General features: G+C 32.7%; 3 protein-coding genes across 3 annotated transcripts; 2 read left to right on the top strand and 1 right to left on the bottom strand.

Annotated features, from left to right (window-relative positions):
- Positions 1-106: 106 nt before the first annotated feature.
- LOC115887607 lies at positions 107-2,287 on the top strand. The gene has a single exon (XM_030907074.1). The coding sequence runs from the start codon at positions 107-109 to the stop codon at positions 2,285-2,287; it is 2,181 nt and encodes a 726-aa protein (XP_030762934.1).
- A 96-nt stretch (positions 2,288-2,383) lies between these two features.
- Positions 2,384-3,139, top strand: LOC115887637 (deoxyuridine 5'-triphosphate nucleotidohydrolase-like). Its single transcript, XM_030907102.1, has 2 exons — positions 2,384-2,603; positions 2,663-3,139. The coding sequence occupies exons 1-2, from the start codon at positions 2,384-2,386 to the stop codon at positions 2,860-2,862; spliced, it is 420 nt and encodes a 139-aa protein (XP_030762962.1). The 3' UTR covers positions 2,863-3,139.
- Positions 3,140-18,291: 15,152 nt separating this feature from the next.
- Positions 18,292-18,729, bottom strand: LOC115887606. The gene has a single exon (XM_030907073.1). The coding sequence runs from the start codon at positions 18,727-18,729 to the stop codon at positions 18,292-18,294; it is 438 nt and encodes a 145-aa protein (XP_030762933.1).
- Between the last annotated feature and the right edge of the window lie 4,180 nt (positions 18,730-22,909).

Below are 22,909 nucleotides of genomic sequence, written 5' to 3'. Positions count from 1 at the left end.
TTCACGTTTTAATCTGTACACTGGTAAAGATTGTATAAATTGGTTTATTAATGAACTAAATACTATAGCGTCAGATGTGCATAATATTCTTTGTAAATTTATTCCAATGAAACCTCTTACACAAGCACAATACCAATATATTCAAAGCTGTAAAGAGTGTCACATTTGTTTGAAACCGTTTAATAAAAATGATACAATTGTTAAGGATCATTCACATTTTACGGGTGAATTTCGAGGTCTTGCTCATTCTCACTGCAATATTAATTATCAGGATTCTCATACAGTACCTGTTATCTTTCATAATCTCTCAGGCTATGATAGTCACTTCCTGATAAGGGCTTTAGCTACTCAGATTAAGGGAAACATGAGTCTTTTACCATTAAACAAAGAACGATACATTTCCTTTACAAAATACATTCACAACACAAAAGTTAATTTTAGATTTTTAGATTCGTTTCGTTTTATGGCTAGTAGTCTCGATAAATTAGCATCTTATCTAGTAGATAATCAAAAAGAAATTATTCTAAAATATTATCCAAAGCATGTGGAGTTCCAATTGTTGTCACGTAAAGGAGTTTTTCCTTATGAATACCTAAATAATTGGGAAAAATTACAAGACATTGAATTGCCTACAAAAGATCAATTTTATAGTTCTCTTAATAAAACAAATATTTCCGAAGAGGATTATCAGCATGCAAAATTAGTGTGGAACACGTTTAGCATTAAAAATCTACAAGAATATGCAGAATTATACTTAAAAACCGATGTTTTGTTACTTGCTGATATTTTTGAAAATTTTAGAATTACATGTATGAAGACCTATGGATTATGTGCTCTTAATTTTTTTACCGCACCTGGATTAGCTTTCCAATCTATGCTGAAAATTAGTAATATAGAGCTTGAATTGTTAACTGACATTGATATGATTATGTTTATTGAACAAGGTATACGAGGGGGTGTTTCACAATGTTCTAATCGATATGCAAAAGCAAATAATAAATATATGGAAAACCAATTTGATGACAATGAACCTTCATCATATCTTATGTATTATGATGTTAATAATTTATATGGAGCAGCTATGTCTATGCCTCTGCCTCAATCACATTTTGAATGGGTTCAAGATATATATGAGTTACCAAATATAATAGATATTCCTGAAAATAGTGACATTGGTTATATCTTTGAAGTTGATCTTACTTATCCTCAAGAACTTTTTGATTATCACAAAGATTTACCATTATGTCCGGAAAGGAGAATACCTGCTGGTTCAAAGATTCCTAAATTACTTACAACTCTATATAATAAGGAAAAATATATCATTCACTATCGTAATTTACAACAAGCCGTTAGTTTAGGATTAAAAATAACAAAAATTCATAGAGTTTTAAAATTTAAACAGTCTTGTTGGTTAAAGTCTTACATTGATTTAAATACAGCATTGCGAAAAAATAGTAAAAACGAATTTGAAAAAAACTTTTACAAACTGATGAACAATGCTGTATTTGGTAAGACTATGGAGAATGTTCGTAAATATAAAGATATTAAACTTGTAACGAAATGGTCAGAAAGGTATGGAGCTAAATACTATATTTCACAACCAAATTTTCATAGTTGTACCATTTTTGATCAGGACATGGTAATAATCGAAATGAAACGTGTAAAAGTTAAATTTGATAAACCAATTTATGTAGGATTTTCCATTTTAGATTTATCTAAGACTTTTATATACGATTTTCATTATAACTATATTCAAAACAAATTTGGAGAAAAAGCAAAATTATTATATACTGATACTGATTCTCTCATCTACCATTTTTTTGTGAACGATATTTATTACTCAATTCAGCAAGACATTCATAAATTTGATACATCAGACTATCCTCCTAATAATGTGTATAATATACCACAAAAAAACAAAAAAATATTAGGTCTTATGAAAGATGAAAATAATGGGAAAATAATGACTGAATTTATTGGTTTACGATCTAAACTGTACACTTTTAGAACTCAAGCACATAGTTGTGAAAATTTAAATGTTAGTAAAAAAGCTAAGGGTATAAAGTCATCTTCACTTAAAGCTATAACTTTTGACGATTTTTATCAATGTCTTTTTAATAATTCCACTCTTGAAACTGAACAACATTTAATTCAATCAAAAAAACATCAAGTGTATACTATAGCCCAAAGAAAAATAGCTCTATCTCCGAATGATGATAAAAGAATTATTAATTATTTGTATACAGATACAAAACCATGGGGTTGGGAACTAAGGGGAAACATTTAGAAAATCTTTAGATTTTATTTATTTGTTATAAAACCTCTCATTTTTGAAAACATAGTCAAATGATGATAATGAAATATTGACGATGGAAAAGAGAAAATGCTGAAATATGTAAAAGCAATTCCAGGAGCCTTTACTCCTACCAAAGGATCTCCTAGAGCTGCAGGATTTGATTTAAGGAGTGTCTACAGTATAACTGTACCTGCAAGGGATAAGGCGCTCATAAATACAGGTCTGAAATTTGAATTGCCTTCAGGATGCTATGGAAGAATAGCACCTAGATCAGGATTAGCTTCAAAAAACGGCATCAATGTTGGAGGTAGAATTTTATTTTTATAATTATTAATATGATAACTATTCATTTTAATTTTCTTCTAGCTGGTGTTATCGATCAAGATTATAGGGGAATTGTGATGGTTCTACTCTTCAACCATTCGAATGAAGACTTTCAAGTAAACGTTGGAGATCGTATAGCTCAATTAATTTGTGAGCGTATACACTATCCTGAATTGGTTGAGGAAAAAGAACTTACCCATACAGAACGCAACACCAATGGTTTTGGATCAACAGGGCGATAATAAAAACCTAGCTCTAAGTGTTTTTTTTATATAACTTGCCTATAAATATTATTGTAATGAATATATTTATTAAGTATATTAAGCCTATTAAAAAAATAGAAGCATTTATGCTAGAGAAATTTTCTCAAATCGTGGTATAAAATGTAAAGATTATATTATTTTACTTTAGTATCCATAATAGTTAAGACAGATAGAGAGCGTGAAAAATTTTATTAATAAAAAAATTAATAAGAATGGTAAATACAAGTCTTCCGCAAGAAGTATCAGAAGATATTCGTAAATGGCGAGAATTTAAAAGATGTCCTGCATTCAATTACGAGTGTGGTAGATTGTTGTCAGCATTTGACAATCCTGGGAAATTAACAGACGCTGATTTTTTTAAATAGCCTTTTTAGGCTTACCGACAAATCTGATGTACCTGAATATGTGAAAACTGCAGTAAAACGGGACATTGATAATCGTCAAGCTGCACATTTACGTAACATACCTGGACATTTTTAATTTATGATTATAAATAGATCAGTTTGTAATATTTAGCATATGTAAAAAATAAACTGTTTTAAAAGATTTGTCTATGTGTGTCTTTCTGTTAATATCTCTAGTCTAGACTAGGTTGGTTAATACAACATTTAGTTTTAAGTAAACCATATAAAATTAGTACTCTTATTGATAACCTTTAACCTATTATGCATCATCAGATAAAATAACAACGCAATATTTTTATTGATAATCTTTAACCTTTTAAACGTTATCACATACAACAACAACAAGGCATAAAAGTAAACAATATAAAATTAGTACTCTTATTGATAACCTTTAACCTATTATGCATCATCACATGCAATAACAACGCAATATTCTTATTGATAACCTTTAACCTTTTAAACGTTATCACACACACAACAACAACATGACATTTTCTTAAATTTTAAGGAAATTTCTCGTCTATAGCACCCCAACCTATGGAACTCTTATAACATGGCATATATGCAAACTCCCTAAATCTACTAATTTAGATCTGGCAAAGCAGCATTTGCAGTACCCTCCTGCTTACCCTTAAAAACCTACCCTCACCCACCCTCAACAATTACATTAAGGTCCTTTTCAACAGCCTCTGGTAAATTTACAAGAACTACCCACACAAACATTATTTCTTTAGAAATAACCTTCAAATTAATCAAGGTCAATACTTCTTCGGCTCATGGATCGATGCTGATGGAAAACATGCCATCGAGCAAAAATTGATCCAGTATCCCGCTAGCTATACTACTGACTACTACGTTACCCAGGCTCTATCTGGGCATGGCTGTTTCAATAAATACCTGCACAAATTTCGAAGATCAGAGACCGCTGTGTGCTTGTACTGTAGTGAAGAAAATGATGCGAAACATACACTTTTTATTTGTAGCAGATGGGTAGGGCAAAGAAGACTATTCTGCACGGAAACTGGAAAAGTTTTTAACCCGACAAATATGATGGAGTCTTTAATGACCAAAGAAATGTAGGACCTGAGTTATAAAACTATAACACAGATTATTGAAACCCAAGAACGAAAACATAGACTGAATAAAGCCATCCGGACCATATCTATCCCTCCATAAAACTTATCTGTGATATTATACTGTGATATATACTTACCTGTTATATGTACTTACCTGTGATATATACTTATCTGTGATGTATACATACCATATTTACCTTAATTGCAAACTCCACCATAGAACCTATGTTATGCAATGAAGAGACCAGGCAGAGCGTGTTGAAGTAATGCGAGAGCGGTTTCCGATGCGCTTTTGTCTTTTTTCGGAGGGGAAGTTTTTAGTCGGTAGGCGAGCTACTGATGTGTTCGAATCCGACACACGCCGGCCTTTAGAACACCTGGTCGGTAAGGTCTTTTGAAGATTTTTTACCCCTCCCACAAAAAAAAAGTTATAAATAGCACGTTGTGATATAGTTATAGATCGCTTAAAATACCAGTTTATTTCAGTAAGTGAGGCGTTCGATGTTCTTTTTAAATGTTACCATGTAATGCACATTAACTATGCCCCACAAAGCCAGCACATGTGGCAATTAATTCAAATTTGTGTCTATAAAATAAGAACCAAGTATGATAAGGTATTTCCCAATTTATTGGATATACTTGCACAATTTGATTAATTTTCCTTTTTATACAGCAATGCCTTTGTTCCCGAATTTTGATTTTTAAAAAAGTATTTTTACCTAATAACGTCAAAATGAAATGTAAACTGTGTGGTAAGTATTTTTCTGCAATAGAAAAATATTTAATTCATCTAGAGTATGCACATAATATTCAAAGTCATTATGAATGTCCTATCGAAAATTGCAGTAGACTATATCATAGGAAAGATACTTTTAGAAAACATATAAAATCAAAACATAACATTAAACGGAGTTAAGAACAACCACTCCCCATATCTCGGAATATTCACAGCCCTTCGAAATTGAAGACATAGTCACAGCTATTAAAGACATCAAGCCGAACAAAGCTCCTGGATATGCCAACATTCATCCAGAATTCCTTATTTACGCTGGAAACCCTGCCCTCAAGTGGCTTTGTAGTTTCTTCTCGAGAATTTTATCAACCGGCAACATTCCAAAGGAATTAAAGAAAACTAAAATAATAGCTGTGTTAAAACCAGGAAAATCTAAAGATCAACCTCAGAATTATCGACCCATAGCCCTTCTTAGTTGTACCTATAAGCTCCTAGAACGACTTATTTTCAATAGAATAAAGGATAGTACCTTAGACCATATTCCAGTTGAACAGGCAGGTTTCATTCCTAAACGCAGTTGCTGTAACCAAGTCCTAGCACTTACATCTCACATTGAAGGAAATTTCCAACTTAAACTTAAAACCTCCATAGCTTTTGTCGATTTAACAGCCGCTTACGACACAGTCTGGAGAGATGGTATGGTTTATAAATTACTTAAAGCACTTCCTTGCAAACTATAGCTCGAGTTATCAACAACATGCTAAGGAACCGATATATCCAAGTATTTCAGGGAGAGAGCACAAGTAAACCTAAAAAACTTAACAACGGCTTACCCCAAGGCTCCGTTCTCGCCCCTCTCGTATTCAACTTATACATCTCTGACCTACCAGATACGCAATCTAGAAAATTTTGTTTTACGAGACGATATAGCCATAGCAACGGAATATGAATCGCTATATCAAACCCAAGAAACGCTTACAAAGGATCTCGCATCCTTGAATGCCTATTTTATAAAATGGAGACTTCAACCCAATGCAAATAAGACAGAAGTGGCTACCTTCCATCTTAATAACAAGCTGGCGAATACTGAAATAAGCGTCCAGTTTGGTAGCACCACTCTGAGTAATAACAAATATCCAAAATATCTGGGGATTACTCTAGACCGTACACTCTCATTTCGAAGAAAACACCTAGAAAATGTTGCTGGGAAAATCAGAACACGAAACAACATTATACAAAAACTTTGTGGTACTTCGTGGGGTGCAAAAGCAACAATACTTCGGATCTCCGCCCTTGGTCTGGTATTCAGTGTGGCAGAGTATTGTGCACCCCTGTGGTTGAATAGCCACCACACAAATCTCGTAGACAGACAGCTGAACAACACCATGCGGCTGATTACAGGGACAATCAGATGCACACCTAGTTACTGGCTTCCAGTTCTGAGTAACATCCTACCTCCAAATCTACGCAGAAACGAGGCTCTTCTTAGAGAATTTGATAAAATAATAGCTACCCCAACGCTACCTGTTCATGAAACACTTCCTGCTTTACAGGTGAATAGACTTAAGTCGAGGAATCCACCTTTGCGAACAGCTGAACAACTAAAAGCAGTAACTACAATTCTCGAGAACAGTGGCTTCAGTTATGGAGAGAAATGGCCGATGCGCACCTATATTCCTGGTTCAAACATAACTATTGCCAGACACCGGGTACCGATCTAAACCGGAAAACATGGTCAACTTTGAATAGGATACGCTCTGGCCATGGAAGATGTGCGGATTCCCTTTATAAGTGGGGAAAAATACCTTCCCCAGAATGTGATTGCGGATACCCTCACCAAACTAGAGAGTGCAACCTACGCGCTTATGGTGAAGACTGGAGGGACTTTCTGGAGGCTTCTCCATCAGCTTTGGAATGGATAGGGCATCTAGATGTTAATATATAGTGTTCGTAAATACGTTTTTTATGTTGTCTTTTTATATTATACTTGTTTTTTTTATATTTATATTGTAATGGTTTCATTTACATTGTAGTTTATTTTATGTCTATGTTTAAGTGTCTGGTTTTCTTGCATGTATATGAGCCATACAATAAATAAATAAATTAAACGTCGCAGCATAAATATGGATAATAAATCGGAAAATAGTTCTAAGGATATATTAATATCAAATTGTGTAAACAAAATTTCACCCGAAAGCATTTCACCTGAAATATATGTAAATGACCAAAAATCTCATCCCCTGATAATAAACATCTAAAAGAAAAATTTTGTTCTTTAATGAAAAAATCTATAGAAGTATTTATATCTCACCTTTAAAATAATTTAAACATCGCACGATCTACTATTCAGTCCGTAATAGATTCAGTAACAAGTTTTGTTTAATCTGGTGTAATAGATTTAATTAAGGAGTCTTTTCGCAACCTGTGCAAAACTGAAAATGAAGATTTGAAAGAAGTTTTTCAAATGTTAGATATTTTAGCAAACCCATTTTACACATTGAGTACAGAATATAAACATTTTAAGAATTTTCGTAATAATGAAAAATGTATTCAGCCTAGAGAACAAACCATTGGTGTGTCAGAAGATCGTAAACGACAAAATAAAGAAATAATTATGACGCTAAAAGAACAAGTAACATGTTTTGTCCCCATGAGAGATGTTTTAAAACAGTTTCTGGAATTGCCTGACGTTTTTGACACTATTTTTTTAATTATCAAAATAACTTAAAAAAAACATATAACGAAACTAGTACGATTTCCAATATAGTTCAAGGCGGAAAATAAACAGCAACTTTTTGCAAACATATATTGTTTTTCCTCTTATTACATATTTTGATGATCTTGAACCCACAGTTAGCCTGGGCCAAGATGTCAAGAAAAAAAATATATAAAATTTGAGTGTTATATTTTTTAAATGCTCATACCTCTGGGTTTAAAAAAAATTAAAATGAAAATCGCTGACGTACAATTGGGGTCTCTACACAAATTTCAAAAAATATACTTTTTTAATCGATATTAAAAGCTGCGCACAAGTTTTGGTAAGAATATTCAAGGACCATTATCACCTAAACGTAACCTTCGCTGTTGCCCCCCTTTTTTTGAAAACAAGAGATTGGGTCTTCACACAACTTTAAAAAATATATAATTTTTTATCCAGTGGCAAAAGCAAAAAAAGTTATTTCTTGTAATTAGTTCGAAAGGAACACACTGGTGAATAAATTTAATAGATTTTTAATACTTATTTTAGGTCTATTCTTCAATTTTTATATAATATTTTACTTTTAGTGTGAAAATTAAAGATATTAACCAAAGTAGGCTATGCGGCCAAACGTAAACAAATTGGCACGAAACAGTTGACTACACAGTTTTCTCTCAAAAATTCAGTTTTATTTAGTTTTGCATCGTCTGCTTATATGTTAATGTGGACAATTTTTTAGTTTTTTGTGATGTCAGAATCAAAATCTAATGAAAATGTGGACGAGTTTGCTAATGTTACATTTTGTCAAAAACGGTCCCATAAAGAGTGGCGATCTGCTGTATGTTATACATGTTTTAACAATGCTACATGTTAAAATTACAGGTAAATTGTTTGGTTTAATAATGGATATATCGCCAAATTACAGCATTGATGACAATTGCTTGCCTAATGTAGTGTGTGGCAGCTGCTATACAAAATTAAATAAACAAAAACTGACTAAAATTGTGGACTACAAAAAATTTAAGGTCAGAATACAACGAAAGGAGAATTTATGTAGCCGTAAAATATGTGAAGTTGCCAGGTTTAGGCCTAATCCCAGAACTAAAGTAAACAATACGCGATCACCAGTGTATCCAATAACAAAATCTGTTGTTGGTAGACCTAGGTCTGAGCAAAAATTAAAAACATTTATAAAAATTGCTGAAAGCTGACTAAGAAGTTCTGGGATACAATTAGACCATTACAACAGATTTAATGGAAATAATGCCAGAAACTTGCTTAAAAAAGTTGACGTTTAAAGCACTAGATCCTGGTATGAATGTAATTAACTTACTTTGTAACAAAACTTTATTTTATTATTGTTATTTGGACACTAAGCCTTTTGCTTATTTTTTTAGACAACAAATACATAGAGGTATTTTGTGCTTTCAATGATGTGGTAGCCAGCTGTTTTGGAAAATATATTGATACCAATTACGAAGTCTATATACTGAAATTTTCCGACAAAATATGAGATACGAAAATCAGTTTTACTCCAAAAATTCACGCTGTTGTTCACCATGTAGTGGATTTTGTTAGTATTTCACAGAAAGCATTGGGCTTTTACTCTCAGTAAGCTTCAGAGCAGGTGCATCATTCTTTTAAGTTGTTCTCAAAAAACTTTAATTTAAATCCGAGATAAAAAACTATCAAAAAATCTCCTTAGGAGTGTTGCTTCCTACTACAGTAACCATGTTTAAAATTTATTTATTTACTTATAGCTAGTACCTAATTGTTTTCTTCCTTTTTAGTCTAAATTCAGTTTGTGTTTAATTGCTAGTTTGTAGTTTTACTTGTTTACTAATACTTGTGATCATAGAGTAAAATTTTATCACTAAAATATTAGAAAAAAAAATATGTTTTTGCTTTTTCCATTAGATTAAAGTCTATTTTTATTTAAATATGTACAGAGACCCAACCTCCTGGATTTAGAAACAGGGAGGGGGGCAACAGTAAGCATAACTTTTGCTGATGATGGTCATTATTTATTATTAACAAAACTTTTTACGCGTTTTTTACTTTGGCTGAAAAAGTTTTTTTTTAAATTTGTGTAGAGACCCCAATTGTACGTCGGCGATTTTAATTTTTATATTTTTTTGAAGCCAGTGGTATCGGCATTTAAAAAATAAAGTACTCAAAGTTTATATATTTTTTTTCTTGACATCTTGGCCCAGGCTAACTGTGGAACCGTTAAATCCCTTAGGCTCTAAAGCAATATGTTATAAATTAGGTGTTGCGTATTTTACTATCGCCACTATACCACCAGTGTACGCAAGTCGACTGGAAAATATATTTTTGTCGTCGATTTTCTATAGCGGCGACCGATCAAAATTTGGAAACAAAAAACAGTTGATGTAGCCCTTAAAGAACTAATGTTTCTTGAAAGAGAGGGAATAGAGATAAAGACTGTGAAAGGAATTTACACTGTCTGGCAACACTTTCAGGGGATAACTTGAGAATACATCAATAACCCGAAAATCTCAATTTTCGGGTTAAATGAGAGTTTCGGATCTATTTTTTATTGTAGATTTTGCACTATGAAAAAAGCCGATATGGGTAACACAGTATTGGAAAATGAGACCCCTTTACGAAAAGTAGATGAGTATGAAAATAATATTATAAACAAAATTGGCATTAAAGAATTTTGTATATGGAATGAGCTTGCTAACTACCATATACAGTGCGATAATTTTAGTGTGCAACATATGGGATTTTTTTTATTTATTGCACTACCAAAATTCTAATATTGCCACAAGTTGGTGCATGTTCGATAATCATATTAGGTGGATTTAGAATAGTTAAAAGTCAAATAGTATACAAGGTAAGACAAAAAATATAAAAATTGCACAAAATATAAAACTTCTTCAAAAAATTCGAAAATTTCTCTTGAATCTATTTTCATTCAACCAAGTGCAAGTTACTTTGTTTTAAGATAATAACAAAAATACGCTAGGAAGTACTTCATTCAAGAAACATGGCCATTTTTTCAATAGCTAAATACTCTTTTGATGAAAAATAATAACGACACGCAAAGACGATGACGAAGGACAGTATATACAAGGAGTCCGATCAGTCGCACGTCGCATTTCATAGGTCGCACATCATAGTACGCACGGGTTTTGTTGCTTGGAATTTTGCATAATTTGCTTTTTAAACGCATATCGTATAACAAATTAGTGATCGTTATTAACATGCATTTGTCATTTTTTATGGACAAATTTTAGGATATATCGATTCTTTAAAGGACTTTAAAGGAAAAAATGGAAATTAGAGCATTTATTTGCTATATTTGAACGTAAGAGACATTTACCTAATGCACCTGTTTAGATAATGCACGCGTGACCAAGATTAGAAATATTATTTAACGCATAGAATGAATGTCGTATTTGCTTTGGTTTGTATTTATAGTATTTCAATATGAAATGTTAAATTTTTAAAACGGCGCGTGCTGGCGTCGTTATAACTAAAGTTCAAGTCGTCTAGCATCTTCAGGTCTCGATAACCTTTAAAGCCCAGTTCTTCACTCTTGAGCCAAGTTCTCTACTCTTAAAACAAGTATTTATGTCTTTAGCCAAAAGATAAAGGATTATAGTTTAAAGTTAAATTGTTTATGAGTCAAAATAATCTCTAAACTAAAAACTCATGAACTAAAAAGCCATTAGTCATATTAGTCATTTTTATTTAGTTACATTAGTCATTTTTGTCGATAATTAGAATTAGTGTGAGATTTATAAAAAAAACTGATTAAAACAATTTTTTAGAACAGAAAATTGATGAATCTCTAATCGAGCATTTAAATGATGACCAGGTTAACTTTTTGACCCCTAACATAGGATAAGACTACAAAGGGCTATTTCTAGCATTAAGTCTGCTGATAATGTAAGTCTATATTATTTAACATAATATAGGTAAAGAATTTTATTTTTTATTATTTCTTTAGATATATAGTCTATTAGCGTTATGTGTTCTTTTGTTTCATTTGTTTTGTTATACATATATGACCTACATTTTCTTTTGTGTTCAATAAATTTTTAATTTTTTATGGTTGTTTTATTGACGATGTGAAGCTTTTGGATAAACCAATATTATGGGTTTCAATCAAAGCCATAATACTATTGGACTAAGAGATATTTTCTCATTAGTCAAAATCGTAAACTCTTAGATAAATCGAAAGAAGTTTTTTAATCAAATTATAATACTATTAAAACAAGAATGATTTATTTTCCAATCAAAGTCGGGAGCTCTTGGATGAAAAAATATGAGTTTTAAAAACAAAATCTAATGCTAATGAAAGAAGAGAGACTTCTCTTAAATCAAAATAAATTTTAGTTGAGTCAATGGTATTCGCTATTGGTTTAAGAAAAGTGTCTCTTTAATCAAGAAATGTCCCTTTCAATCAAGAATTTTTGCATGAATCAAAGAGACTATTGTTCTTGTAACTAGAACTTCTTTGCATATTAATTTTGGGTCAAGAGTGAAATACTTTGGACAGATAGATTCTTCTATTCCCTAAAGTATTTTTTTTAAAGCTTATGAAAAGATAGTTAATGCTTTGGGCAAAGAAACGTCGTTCTTGGCCCTATTGAAAAGCGCCAATCTTTTGGGTAAAAGTCATATTCATTTCGACTGAGAGATCCTTTTTTTCAGTGTAAGTTAAACTGAGTGGCTCGCTATATAGTGTAACTTCACATCTGCCCCAATTTAAATTAATTATTTTATCTTGTTAAGACAAGGATATACTCTGCCAAAAAATACGATATAAAAGTTCCCTTTCAATAAGTCCAATTCTTATTCTTTTTAAGGTAAAATATGATAGCAGAAAGGCGTCCGATTACGCAAAAAAGGGTAAACTGCCGTACAAGAAATGGCCTACTTATAAAGTAGAATCAATATGTTCAAAACTATTCGGTAAGTATTTATTTCAAAATATCGAAGATCCTGTACATATAACAAATACTTACCTACTTAAATCTATACAGGAAGACCAATAATAACTTTTTTGTAGAATCTTATGATGCAGCTTCGGCAGAATCGGTTTTATTAGAGAAATCTGACCTAGAATTCACAGATATAGAAGCAATTACTAACCCCACACCAATTGTGGGTAAAAAAAGGTTTTTGTTCCGAGTACCTCTACCATGCCCTCATCAGAAGAGAGCGACTTATCTACTGAAGATGAGGTCCGCAATGCAAAACTACCATCGTTTACAGCATTAGAACATCGTCCAACTTACGAAAATAATAAATGAGACTGACCTTCAAAACGATATAGAAATTCAAAACGAAATTACAAATGATGTTGAAATAATAACCGACAACGCGGATGTAACCGAGGGCCCCGATGTAACCGACGCGCGACGCACACTGGTGCGCCCAATGGACATAATTCAAAAATGCATGTATTTATTTTTGGGTTTGTAAATACACCTATCTTTAGAGGAATGTCTGCTGATAATAAAAATAGAATGTTCTTTTTTTATTGTTTACGAATTCCAAAGAAACAGATTAGTGTAAAATTTATTCTATAAGAGGATATATTCTATAAGAGGAATAATTGAAAGATTAGTGTAAAATTTATTCTATAAGAGGCACTTTGTCATTTTAAGATTTTTATTATTTTTTAACATTAAGGAGACTATGGATATTAATTTAGAAGGTAAGCAGTCAGTTACGTTATTTGCCTTTAGTATTTATTTAATTTAAAAAAAAATATTTCAACTTTGACTTAGAATTACAAAAAAATATATCAATATAGTCCGAAGGAATTTTGAAAATAAAACCTTTAAACAATTTAGTTTAAAATGATAATAATCATTTTTTGCGGAGATTTGCGGAATTTGCTATTTTTCTATTTTTAGAACAATCCTCTGCTATTCCCAACAGCACAGCGAAAAATGGGTAACTTGTAAAAAAAAATAAAAAATCTTTAGTAGTCCTGGAAACAATTCAGGATTTCCTAAAATTAGAGGATTGTCCCATAGAGATTGAAAGAAACTTGCTGCATAGCAGTAGGTTATTTGGCACGAATTTAGAACGAATGTGGAATGCATGTGGCAGACGCCGTGATAATTTTGAAAAGAAACATTTGATATGGCTTCAAGGCAATTTAAAATTGGGTAATCTTCAACGAATATTAGCAAATCAAGAAGAACCCCAGCCTGGACCCAGCCGTGGAAGGCCGCGAGTACCTTTTGAAGCTGCATCTACCAAAACTAAATTGCGTAGAATAGAGGCCAATTACACACCGGAAGAGATATGTTTTGCAGCAGAAAGGGTTAAATCACAGAGTTGTCAGGTTCAGACAGAACAAAAATTAACGCCTGAAAATGCTTTGGCGTTATTCTGTGATTTAAAGCTTTCTGTTGAAAAATATAATATACTGCGCTCAAAAATTAATTCTTTGCATAAAGACTGTTTCCCAAGCTACCGCACGCTTTTAGCCACTAAAAATACACTATTACCATCTGCAATTATAGTAACTGACACCTCAGCTGAGGTAAATCTGCAAGAATTGTTAAACAAAATGGCCGAGAGCATTTTAAGAATTCCTAATTTAACGTTTTCCGAGATTAATTTAAAACTTGTTTGCAAATGGGGGTTTGATGGTAGCTCGGGACACAGTCTTTATAAACATGTCTTTGAAGATTACTCTTCCACAGATGAGTACATGTTTTTGATCGCATTAGTACCACTAAAATTAGTTGAAGTCAGCAGTGGAAAAGTTCTGTGGTCGAACCCTCGCCCTTCGTCAATATGGTACTGTCGACCAATTGCATTTAAATTTGCCAAAGAAAATTCAGAGCTTGTTCGCACTGCCGAGAAAGAAATTCAATTATTAGTAAGCGATCTTAAACTTTACACTTTCGTTTCTGACCAAAATATAGAACTAAATATAGGGTACGAACTATTACTAACAATATTCGATGAAAGTGTGGCCAATGTTCTATCGGAAACAAACTCTACAGCAAGGTGTATCATTTGTGGAGCCACCCCCAAAGATATGAATCAAGAAGCAGTTGTGCAAAAAACGCCAAATATAGATAATTATCGCTTTGGCTTATCAACACTCCATTGCTGTATTCGTTTTTTTTAATGTTTATTACATATAGCCTATCGCTTACCTTTGAAAATTTGGCAAGTAAAAGGCAACGAAAATAAGGATACCTTTGAGCAAACAAAAAAGCGAATCCAGTTGGATTTTAAAACTAAAATGGGGTTAATTGTAGATAAACCGAAGCCCGGGTATGGCTCCACAAATGATGGCAACACGGCAAGGACATTTTTTAAACATTCAGAACTAAGTTCGGAAATTACAGGAATTGATCTTAACCTAATTAAAAATGTTTTACTAATTTTAAGAGTTCTTTCTTCAGGCTGTAGGATTAATATACCTAAATTTCAATCTCTTCTTAATAACACTCGAAAACTTTACTTAGATTTGTATGCATGGTACTACATGATGACCCCATTTTACAATTCATAAAATTTTAATTCACGGTTGTGACATCATTAGTTTTTTTGAATTACCTGTTGGGCAACTAGCAGAAGATGCTCTTGAAGCAACACACAAAGAATTTAGAACAACTCGTTTACACCACACCCGCAAAACTTCAAGATTTCAAAGCAATACAGATCTTATTAGAACCCTTTAAATTAATTCTGATCCAAAAATAGCATACTTGAGAAATATTTCTAAAACCACAAAACCATACAATACCGCCATTACTCGCTGACGAGTATTTGACACGCATCAGAAGATGGTCACGCAAGGCATTTTCTTTCATGAAAACAAACTTTCACAAAAAATATCGTAAAATGGGACATGGAAATTCAAGCATATTTATATGACAATGAAAGCATAGAACAATCAGTTTTCGACAACGACTTGGATGTAAATATGCTTGAGTGATTTTACTTTTTTTGTGTATATTATAAGGTGTTTAGTTATTCTTAGAGTAATTTATCTTTATATTATTATTCTTTATTATGAGTGGTTTATATTATTATTGTTATTATCGTTGTTCACTTTTATGGCAATATGAGATGAGGGCTTTCGCAAAACTCACTCCTTTTTGAGTCACTTTATTATTTTTCTTATTATCCTGCTCGTTTCTGATATGATTTTTGAAATTCTGTTTTTTTATTGATAAGTTATGTTTGGTGATGGTATGAGTCCTGAGATGGAGAGACGAGTAATCGACACTTTTCCATTTTCCATGCTTCTTTTATTATCATTATTATTGCTGTTCTCATTTTTGTGGTATACTTTTGTAAACTTTGAGTGAATTTAAAAAATGCATAGAACTATAAGTCTGATAAATTGTTCAAAATAAAATCTTTAAATATTGTAGAATTCACCAAAACACTTTTACTTTTACACTGGACGCGCGTTTCGCTAACCATGTTAGCATCATCAGCTAGGTGATTTAGTGTTTTTATTTTGCTGTGTAACACCAAAGGTTCCAACCCTCAACTGTAATATTGTAGAATTAAAATAATATGCATCATGTTTTGCGCATTTTTGCGATTTTTGTTAATTTTCTATTTGTAAAGAAATCCTCTGCTATTTTCAATTTAGGATTTTATACCAAAAATGCCAAATATTTATTTTTAAATTTATAATATATTTTTTTAAGGTTTCTAGCACATTTTCAAAAATACGTCAAATGTATTAAAACCATAGCAAATTCTTTAACCCTCTAAGTGGGGGTATCATCCCCCAATTTATTTCCAATGGAATTAGGGGTCAAGTAATATTTTATTAAGAGGACTTTAATTTATCTATATAATGCTGGTTATTTTTTGAAAATTAATCAACCCCTTAGGAAAATAGTGGGGTTTGAAATTGGGGGATGATACCCCCACTTGAATGTTGAAGATTTTACCCTAAAATAACGTATTTTTAAAATTTGTTTAAAAAAACCTTCCAAATTTCTTGATATAATTTATTTTGCATTTTTTTCCTTATTTTATTGATATTTCAAACCTCCATATTTTCAATAGGGGCTTATCGATTTTAGAGAACTATAAACCAATATTTAGGTAAATAAAAGACCTTTTCAATAAGGTATAAATTGGCCCCTCTTTCCATGTGAAAAATTTTGGGGGATGACACCCTCGCATAGGGGATTGACAATTTTGCAATCATTTTTGGAGCAAAAGTTGGCTCTCTTATAAACAAAATAAATAAAAATAGTCGCAATAATTAATATTAGTTTGTTTTCAAAATATGAATTTTGACCCAATTCCCCTATAAGGTGCAACACTGTGCGACGGCGGTGTCGATGTCGTCGTAACGAATAACTTGCAATTGTCATTAGCCAGTGAAGGCCAGGTTAATGAATTAAAAGAACTAATTGTTGCTCAAAGTAAGTTAATTCAAGAGCAAAACACCAAAATAGATAAACTTACAGGGCTAGTAATAATTATATCTAAAGAAATAAAAAAACTGAAGCGGACTGATGACACCAATATCCAGGGTAGCATAACGATGGTAATTAGATGTAATTTTCCCATGCAAAGGATTGATGACATAAAGGCATGAAAGTTTAAAAAACTCCGAAAATGGCGCTGTCAACGAATTTGTAAGTAAAATAACAAAATAGTAGTAACTACATCCTTTTACAAAAAAAAAATGTTAACTGATTATCTCTCAAATCTATGAATAAAATAAGTTTTCAGTGTCTCTTTAAGTGCTACAATACCAACAATAATATATTGTTAAGTTTAACTTTACAATAAGTAAAATTAATACATATGTATCTGATTTTTAAATATTCTAGTTTATTTAAATATATTGATTATAAGAGAATTATATACTTTAGAATTGCAACAAAAACTCAATTATTCTGGCCGTGAAAATAAGTTTTCTACCAAAAACTTAACTCAAACAAAATTAATACTGGGTAAGTTGACATTTTATAACATACGAGTTTTAACAAATTTTAAAATATTAATTATTTTACATAAGTAATGCAACTCAATAGTAGTAGAACACAGGTGGAAGCCATTAATGAATATATGTATCATCTACAGCATGTTACCGATCATGTTCGAGCTGAAAGAAAAATTCGGGCCAATAAATAAGTATTTTAACTTACGATAACATGTTAAAAAAATATTTTTATCTCTATTGGAAATAGGAAAGAATGAGAATACTCGTTATATCTTTTATAATGCAGTGGTGATGCCAGGATTCGAATTGCCACGCTTAAAGACATAAAATGTTCAAATGTTTCGTTTGGCAGAACATTTTTCAGCACAGTATAAAGTAAAAAAAACTCTACATTCTGATGCTTCTAGAAAATGTGCATATTTTAGGCTTCTTGGTTTTTGTTGATAGTCCATGGGACTATAAGAGTGACACATTTCTAAGTGCTGATTAACATCAATTACTTTAGAAGCCTGTAGTTTTTGTGGTCCTGGTTTTCCTAACCATTATGTTTATTATTTTCTTTACTACGCCTTCACCAACGACATTATTTTATCGACGGGAAATGTCTTTATCATATCAATTGGTGGTCGTTGTAAGACATTCGGTTCTTTTTTCATATGATGTCCAGTATCATCTTCACCAGATGGCAATATCTTCCTAGCTCTGAAAGCTTCATTAGTTCTTTGTTCAGAATGGAGATCAGGATATACTATTTTAGTGTTATTTCCAGTAGCCACTGCTTCACCTTTTATATAACATTTTGAACAGCAATAATAACCACCATGACTTTTAATAGCTTTTACAAAAGCCATGGCTGGGGCATCGCATATTATAGCTCTCACCTGAACTGGATGAATAATACCATTCCACAAAAATCCATTTTGTAATAGATCTTCAATTTCTTCCACAAATTCTAATAGGTAATTATTGTACGACTCGGTTTTTTGCAGCCCATTAAACATTCCTACCACAAATCAGGCTGACCATTAAATATATTGGTTATACTTCCTAATATTGGCCAAAAGGTTGCTCCACCACTTGTGCTAATGGGCGTTCCATCCATGTTAAACGAAAGCTGCAAGTATGGTAATTTTAAATTCAATATATCGGTTCCAAAACATTGAAAATGCGTATTAAGATAGTCCTTAATACCTAAGTGAACATAATATCCATTATCCATACGAGGAACTTTCACAGATCTAAGTGTTTTAAGCAATGATCTTGCATCCAATGGAAGATCAACATGATTTCCATCGTAGACCAAAATTCGTAATAATTTAGAACCCTGAGTTAGCTGAATATTCCCCTTTATTGCCCATTCACGTAATTTATCCGAAAATGACTTCTGAGCCAGTCTCTCTCTGCTCATCATCAACATCATCAACGTTTTTTTCAGACGATGAACCTGATTATGTATTTACTATACTACATGCTCCTTCATCTTCACAACTTAAACTTGTACCCAGAATGTTAGTTTTTGTAGATTGATCAACACTGATAATCACATTATTTTTTGCCTCTTGTGAATCTTGAACCGGTGCCTCTATAAAACAATTTTATTTTACTCCAATTTACCAAACTAACCTATCATAAATATACACATAAAAGTGCATGTCAAAGAGGCAAATTTTCAACGTAGGGAGAGCATGTAGGTAATGAACTGCGACATCTAAGTCCTAGAGCACATACAGTGGCAAAGCACTTGATCAACAATATATTATTTAACGCAAGTATACCAAGCAATATGATGCAAATGATGGACAAATATGATGCCAAGAATAGCACTCGAACTTCCACACCTTTTGAAAACTATGAAAGTAATTAAAGTGAACCACCCTCCGTGGCATCTGCTCCATCGCGCCAATCAATGTTTTCTGAGCCCAGTATCCCAGTATTATCTATATACCGCCATCTGACAACTTAGACAGTGGACCATCCTTCGCGATATCTGCCTGTTCGCGCCAGTCAACAGTCACTTTCCGTAGTATCTGCTCGTTCGCGCCAATCAACGCTTTCTGAATCCAGCAATGTCGATGTACCGCCATCTGACAACTTTGGAAACAATAAAAAACAAGGAGACCTTTCGCCTTTCGCAATACTCTCTGAGTTCCTGGATTCTAAATAAGTCCTCAACAAAATAATGTATTGTATAAAAGCCATTTTTATGTCGATCAAAGCTTTGTATACCTCTGGAATGATTCGTGAAATGCTTCGTTCAGATATCCGGAACAGATACATAAGCGAAGAATAGCTATCGCCTGTAGCGAAATATCTTAATGTTACTAATAACCCAACGCGAGTTGGTATTGCTTCTCGAAAGTTGGTATCAGATTTTCGTATAATCGGTTGGATCTTCCCTAATAGGTATTCGAAATCTTCTCGGCCCGTACGAGTGAAATTTCGAAACAAAGCTTGGTCGTCGGCAATCAATTTATTAAAAAAATCATTCTGAGCTATTTGACCACCAACATATAATTGTCTTCTCCTATTCAAAGCTATTACTAGATATGCAGCCGCCGCAACCGTTTGTAACAAGCAAACTGAAGTTGCCTCTATTGAATTGATTAAGACACATGCTACAAATATATGCTACAAAACGCATGCGACTGTGAGCGACACGCTGCGTTGCTCGTGCAACATTGGTTTTTAAATGTGCGGCAAGTCGCATCTCTACAAAAAGCAAACACTAGACGACGCACGGTGGGGTATTAGCATGAAAAAGATGATCGAAATTCAAAAAAGCAAATGTGTTTAAGATTTCCCAAAAAAAGATAAATGATAAGTTAAATCATCTCTGCCGTGAATGGCGTTGCTATGGGTGTGTTTAGTTGCATTCATTTCTTTCAACGAAACGTCAAAGTTGTTACTTCTCACAGATAAGAGGTAAATGGCTAAATTTTATGTTTAAAATTATAAATTGTTGTTGTTCTTGTGCTCTTTTTAAGTTTATATTATTGTTTTGATTGAAAATGGCTCAGCAAGCTGCAGGTATGTATTCTACAAAAACGTATTATTTATTTTGATATTATCTATACTAACGATTTTTTTTGCAACTAAAAGTTAGGCGTTCAGAAAATTTGATTAAATTTGTGACATTTTTATTATACTATTAAGATTTAGTTGCGCATTTCGAAGAATTCAGCATATTGTCTATATACGTTTTACTTAGTAAACATTGGGCTTTCATACAGTAAAATAAAATACTGCGGCTTTTTGCGATTTTGCTGATAAAATGAGAAAAACATTCTTGGTTTCCTCTAATTTGCCAGTGATATACTAATGCGAGGTCTAAACCGCGATGGCATTGTTGTGTACAAAGCGATCGCATTAGTGCCATTAGCAGTATAGCACAATTTGGCATTAGTAGCGACTTTAGTGGTATGGGCATTGCTCGCGGATCAGTCGTAGCATTAGTAGTAGTAGTTGCGATATTACTACTGGCACTGACCGTGGAAACACTGGAACAGTGACTTTTCTTTCTTTTTTTAGAATCGACGAATTGTCCTTTATTTTGTTCATATTATTTCCTCTTTAATTGAAAATAGCAATAATTTATATAAGGTCTACATAAAAAAATCGATCAACTATCAGTGTCAAATACCCCACTGTGCGACGTGTTGCGTGCTACATATTGCCTAATGTTGCTCCAGTGGAATTGCGCCTTAAGTAAGTAAGTAAGTGAAGAGGCTTCTGTAAGAATTTATCAGCAGAGTAAAAATTATAAATGATAAGAGTTCTATGAATTTGCAATTAAATATCTATCGATAACATATTTTTTATTTAATTATGTAATAATAATTAAATAATTTATTTAGTACACTAATGCTTTATTGACGTATTCATAATGAATGATATTTGTTTCTGTATAGTTTTGGTGGCCCATCGAAAACGTTCGGCAAGGCATAACGGCCAGGGTAATTTTTTTTTCAGGAAATTCAAAAACACGTCAATTTTGTTTGTGAGGGGGACAACTTTTGCCCCAAAAATGATTGCAAAATCTTCAACCCTCTAAGCGGGGGAGTCATCCCCCAATTTTTTTCAAATGGAAAGGGGGGTCAAGTGGTATCGCAATGAAAAGGGCTTTCTATTCTCTATACTTTCCGGCTTCGTTTTTGAAAATCGGTCGAGTCATTGAGGAAATATGAAGGATTGAAATTTGAAAAGTTTATTTAAACATTTATCAGAGTAAATGATAAGGGTAAATTCCTTCGACCAATTTGATGTTTTTTCTTATTATTTCTAGATGTTTACGCATTTTTTCACTTGCCACAAGGTTGAACGATCAGGTGCGGTAATTGCTAGATAGCTGTTCTGTGACTTATGTGTTGAAGTTCTTCTCAATATCGTTAAACTTTTTAACAATTATTATGATGTACTCACTTGCAGAAAAAGTGGAAATAATCGAACTTTATTTTAAAAATAATGAACGTGGCAATCGGGTTGCGCAGATATTCAATGAACGCCATCCTGACAAACACCTTTATGGCAAAATTGTTCGCGAGTTAGTAGCAACATTTCGCGAAACTGGTTCCGTTATGAATAAAAAGAGGCAGAGGGAAAATCCTGTAGTAAATAAAGCTATGGAGGTATTCGTATTGGGCCAAGCTGAGTACAAGAAAATCAGCCAATGAGACCGGCGTGAATCGTACAAATCCCCAAAGGATATTAAAAAAACACAAGTTCCACCCGTACAAAATTCAATTAGTACAAGAACTCAACGAAGACAATTTTGATCGTCGCTTGCAATTTTGTAAAACTATGAGTGAACGAGTGGCAAATAATAATAATTTCCTATTTAATATGTGTTTTTCGGATGAGTGTACTTTCTTTCTGAACGATGTAGTTAATCGGCACAACTGTCGGTACTGGGCTGAGGACAACCCCAGGGTTTTTCACGAGGTACACACACAAAACCCTCAGAGATTGAACGTGTGGGCTGGTATTTTTGTAAATTCTATTGTGAGTCAGTTTAACGATATTGAGAAGAACTTCAACGCACAAGTCACAGAACAGCTATCTAGCAACTACCGCACCTGATCGTTCAACCTTGTGGCAAATGATAAAATGCGTAAACATCTAGAAATAATAAGAAAAAAACTCAAATTGGTCGAAGGAATTTATCCTTACCATTTACTCTGATAA

Source organism: Sitophilus oryzae, unplaced genomic scaffold (genome assembly GCF_002938485.1).
Source record: "Sitophilus oryzae breed Bouriz unplaced genomic scaffold, Soryzae_2.0 scaffold_578_pilon_pilon, whole genome shotgun sequence".
NCBI classification, from domain to species: domain Eukaryota; kingdom Metazoa; phylum Arthropoda; class Insecta; order Coleoptera; family Curculionidae; genus Sitophilus; species Sitophilus oryzae.
The sequence above is the reverse complement of the archived record's forward strand: the minus strand, read 5'-3'. Positions and strand labels throughout refer to the sequence as shown.

Excerpts from the sequence above, each read along its gene's own strand:
- LOC115887606 (XM_030907073.1), bottom strand. The coding sequence starts at position 18,729 with ATGTTTAATGGGCTGCAAAAAACCGAGTCGTACAATAATTACCTATTA.
- LOC115887607 (XM_030907074.1), top strand. The coding sequence starts at position 107 with ATGAAACCTCTTACACAAGCACAATACCAATATATTCAAAGCTGTAAA.
- LOC115887637 (XM_030907102.1), top strand. The coding sequence starts at position 2,384 with ATGCTGAAATATGTAAAAGCAATTCCAGGAGCCTTTACTCCTACCAAA. Across the intron at positions 2,604-2,662 it reads AAACGGCATCAATGTTGGAG|CTGGTGTTATCGATCAAGAT; the intron begins GTAGAATTTTAT and ends ATTTTCTTCTAG.